The sequence below is a fragment of the Onthophagus taurus genome, chromosome 8 (genome assembly GCF_036711975.1).
Source record: "Onthophagus taurus isolate NC chromosome 8, IU_Otau_3.0, whole genome shotgun sequence".
Taxonomy (NCBI): Eukaryota; Metazoa; Arthropoda; class Insecta; order Coleoptera; family Scarabaeidae; genus Onthophagus; species Onthophagus taurus.
The window spans coordinates 20,403,861-20,408,581 of record NC_091973.1 but is presented as its reverse complement, the minus strand read 5'-3'; the positions used below and the strand labels follow the sequence as shown (position 1 = coordinate 20,408,581).

Genomic DNA, 4,721 nt, shown 5'->3' with positions numbered 1-4,721 from the left:
AAAAAAATGTTGAAATAAAACTTACATTTTCGTATAACCTAAAAGTGTCAAAAAAGATGCTAATTTAAAAGTTCCTGGAAGCCGTGTTTATTGACATTAAGAAATGAAACTTATTTTAAATTAAAGCTCAAAGCTTTCTTTTTGAAATGATGTATAATAATTGTTGGGTTAGATTGGAAAAATATTGAAAAAAAATGTTGAAATAAAACTTACATTTTCGTATAACCTAAAAGTGTCAAAAAAGCTGCTAATTTAAAAGTTCCTGGAAGCCGTGTTTATTGACGTTAAGAAATGAGACTTATATTAGATTAAAGCTCAAAGCTTTCTTTTTGAAATGATGTATAATAATTGTTGGGTTAGATTGGAAAAATATTGAAAAAAAATGTTGAAATAAAACTTACATTTTCGTATAACCTAAAAGTGTCAAAAAAGATGCTAATTTAAAAGTTCCTGGAAGCCGTGTTTATTAAAATTAAGAAATGAGACTTATTTTAGATTAAAGCTCAAAGCTTTCTCTTTTAAATGATGTATAATAATTGTTGGGTGGGATTGGAAAAATATTGAGAAAAGAAATGTTGAAATAAAACATACATTTTCGTATAACCTAAAAGTGTCAAAAAAGATGCTAATTTAAAAATTCCTGGAAGCCGTGTTTATTGAAATTAAGGAATGAGACTTATTTTAAATTAAAGCTCAAAGCTTTCTTTTTAAAATGATGTATAATAATTGTTGGGTTAGATTTGAAAAATATTAAGAAAAAAAATGTTGAAATAAAACTTACATTTATAACATGATATATTATGTATCTTAAATTGTAGCTTTATTGAAATTTCCAGGAAAATATGATTAAAACAGAAATTTTGTAGTCAACAAATTTTTATTGCAACTCAAAAAAATATATTATTTAAAACTAATTTATTTCAACCCAAAAGTTGAAATTTCTTCCTAACTGCAACATCATACGGATACTCCTCATTTAAAAATTAATTCGGCACAAATTGATTCTTAAAAAAGTGAGTAAAAAACTTTCCAACTTTCAAAGTCTTATCGAACCCACCCTTTAACCCACTGTGCAACAAATGTTCTTGAGCCACATATCTCTTGCTACCATCTTCCAATAAAACTTTAGAAAACTGTTGGGATTCGTCCAATTTAAATTGTTTGTAAGGTATTTCTCGATACTTTCTATCGCAAGTGTTATCGCAGCCATAAATCACGCATGCGTAGTTGTATAATTTGTGCTTCATCACCATTCCAACAGCGAATTTAACGTTAATGTTTCTTTTGGGGGGCGATTTAGGAGGATTTATTGGATACAATCCATGAGGAGGAAAACCATCGTGATATAAATAGGTTTCTGGGTGTATTTCGATGTTGTATCTCCTGTAATAAACACTAAACTCAAACCTTGCTTGTAATTTGTTTGGATGAGTTCTAAGATTTAATGCTAAAATTGAAGGTGTTAAGGAATCGTTTTGATGTGGTGATTTTGCCAAATAATTTATGAGTCGTTTGAGAACCTTAAAATTTTTTTTAATGTGTTATAAAGATGGTTGTATTGAAATACTTACTGATTCGGATTTAAAAAATGAATTTGGATTTGCAATTAATCCTCGATCTGCTAAAATGAGTTTACCCCCGTTTGAAACATCAACGTAATAAATTTTCTTTTCTGAGTTATCAAGTTGAATAAATCGCCACAAAAAATCATCTGGGTCATAAACCCATTCCAATTTGACCCCCAATCTTCGTGCAACCCCCTCGAAAATGACCATGCGAGTAATTTAGAATCCAGGTTTTAATTCAAAAATTTCTAAAGTAAATGAATTTGGATCATTTTCTTTGTCAAAAACGTTTTGGGAAATAACTTCGGTAATTGTGCCTAAAATTTGTTGGGAATCTATCAAAGAAAATTTATTCTCTTTAATGATTTTGTTTCGCCACAATTTTAAGTCATCTTCGCTCGTTTTCAGTAAAGGATGGCTTGGGTGATTAATTCTCAAAGAATTTTTAACTTTCTCTGCAATTTCATCAAATTCTTTTTGAACATTTTCCACTTTAATATTAAATTGTGGTTTGGACCATTGCATTAAAATTGCAGCACCAATTTCCAAAATGCGATCATCTTCATCTAACGAGATAAATTTCTCCCAAAGAACTCTAAAATTCTCGAGTCCCAAATAACGCAACGTTTCCAAACTATAATACTTAATCGTTAAATTCCCTGGAGTTTTTAACAGAACCACGTCGTAAGTTTTAATTTCTGATGGGTAATTTAAGATCTCTCTTAAATAATGCGCCATATACTCTGCGTTTAAACACCTCGATTTGATGATGTGGATAAATGGTGCGAAATCAGCTGGGAGTAGTACCTCTTTGTGCATGTAAAGTGAGGTTAATCTGGTTAAAATCCCATCAATTTCGAGATGTATTTTGTAAATATAGGAAACTTCGTCGAAGTAATTATCAATTTTTGGGGATCTTTCTGCTATTTCAAACCACCTCTTGTAATAATACCTCCTTCAAAGATTATTGTTTTTGAGTATAAAGTTGTGCAGAAACGAGCAAGTTGAAGAAATGTTGATTAAATCACCAAAATCCAAACAATCTTGATTAAGAACCATTTCGAGGATTTCCGCTGGGAGATTATCCAACATCTTGCAAAAATCAACCACTTTAACTAAAATAAAGCACGTGAATGTGTCAAAAAACCACTTCGTACAAAAGAGGATGAGAGACTGATTTTAATGTGGCGAGTACCAACTGAGTTTGGTTTAAACTTCAGTGGTTCTAAAACTAATTCAAAAAAATCATTTTTACATTAAGAATATAATCCAAAATTTGTTGGGATTATTGAAGAAAATGACTTTTTAGAAAGAAATTTTATGATTATATTCTAATAAATCATTTTATAAACCATTCGTGAAGAAATGGAAAGAACACAGTTTGGGAATCGCTGGGTTATCGTGACGTTTGAAACGTGTTGCATCATGTTTCCTAGAAATGGCAAAACATGTGTTAACGAAACGGAGACGTTAAACAAAAATTATTTTCACCAAAACAGCTATGATTTGATTTAATCAATAAAATTAATTCATGATACAAAGAAACGTTTGTGCTAGCGTTGCCAACCCTACCGATTTATTAACTTAATATACCGATTTTCAAAATTTTAACAAACTATAATGAAACACATCGTACTTAAAATCAACATAATTGCAACAAAAATTGTACTTTATGGGAATACCCTACTTCTATTGCATAAAATTAATAATTATATACAAACGATACGGCAACGTTGCTCGAGCGACATTTCCATATTGTTGGTATATACTGTACACTCGTGATCTATTTAAATGAAAATTAAAGAATGATGGCTAGCTCGAAGTCGGGGAAGGTCGAGTTGGTTTACTTTGAAACCCTGCGCAAGGCTAAGGGGCCGGAGTAATCAGGACGGCCAAAGCAGGTAGAGAAGGAGTAATTTAGAATTTGTCACTACGGGATTTTTAAATAGGTTTATTGTAATAGAAACCAGCTAAATATTCGATTAAATTATCGAAAATAGCATAATAAATTATTTAATGTATTATGTCTTATTAAAAAATGATTTTTGGAAAACAAATAAAAATTGTTCCTAATTTAAATCAATTAAAAGGTCTCTTTATTATTATTAATTTAAAAATAGTCTCTTTATTTCGAGGGTTGTAAAATGACACAAAGGCGGCATTTTTACTTATTTCCGGGAACGAGCGCAAGACAAAATATAAATAAAATAAAATAAAAAAATAGTTAACTGGTTTGTATAAATACTGACATTTATTATTAAACAAATCTGAATACTTTATAATGTTCAGGTGGTGTGTTTTGAAGCCGTATGTTTTCATTCAGATTTGGTAGAGATACGATAATTTAATTGGTTGAAATATAGAAAAAATTAAAACGGAGCAAAAAAACAAAAAACTTTTAGTGACAAAACGTTCTACGTTTTTTAACTTTTGATAAAAGAAGTTTTGAATCGCACTGTAATAATATTAATAATTAATCAGTATTAATATCTTAATATATTATCATCATGAAATTGATTTAAATTAGAAACAATAATTGAAACACATTAAATAATTGAAACTGCACAATCAATATGTTCGCTCGATAAAAAATCGGGAACGAAAAGAGGAAGGTGCTGAATTCGGTGAAATAATAAGAAATAAATGATCTTACTTTTACCTTTGTTGTTGTTCTTGTGGTTTTAATTTTAATATACACTATAGAAGTAATTTATAAATTATTGTAATAATTACAATATATAACGATGTTTATCGGCCGACAGTCAAACGATAAGAGTGATTGTTCGGTTTTTTAAAAGGTATCGGGGGTAACGGTGCACGCGCATGACCCAACTCAAATCATACCGGCGCGGGGCGGACAAGCTCCCCCTGTGAGCGTGCATGAACATTTTCCACCCACCAAAAAAAATAGTACAAATATATATTTTTTTTTACAGGTAAGTAAAATAATATAACAAAAAATGAATAAATTTTGAATATAATTAAAATAATAATTTTTTTCTTTTTTAGGTTGGCAGCGGAAGCGGACAGATATTAGCCACCGGCCTTGTAAATTGACTGTTATGGGTTCGAACGGTAACAACTCTGACGACGCCGTCTTTACCGGGGTGAGTTTTATCTATTCGAGCGAGAGACCACTGTGTAGGAGGCTTCTGA

At 30.4% G+C, this 4,721-nt stretch overlaps 1 protein-coding gene across 1 annotated transcript; it reads right to left on the bottom strand.

Moving 5' to 3' along the window:
- Positions 1 to 983: 983 nt before the first annotated feature.
- LOC111420062 (F-box only protein 21-like) lies at positions 984 to 1,775 on the bottom strand. The gene is made up of 2 exons (XM_023052968.2): positions 1,572 to 1,775; positions 984 to 1,520 (listed from the first exon to the last, which is right to left on the bottom strand). Exons 1-2 carry the CDS (start codon positions 1,773 to 1,775, stop codon positions 984 to 986), a joined length of 741 nt encoding a protein of 246 aa, XP_022908736.2.
- Positions 1,776 to 4,721: the final 2,946 nt, after the last annotated feature.

Excerpts from the sequence above, each read along its gene's own strand:
- LOC111420062 (XM_023052968.2), bottom strand. The coding sequence starts at position 1,775 with ATGGTCATTTTCGAGGGGGTTGCACGAAGATTGGGGGTCAAATTGGAA. Across the intron at positions 1,521-1,571 it reads CATTTTTTAAATCCGAATCA|GTTCTCAAACGACTCATAAA; the intron begins GTAAGTATTTCA and ends AAAAATTTTAAG.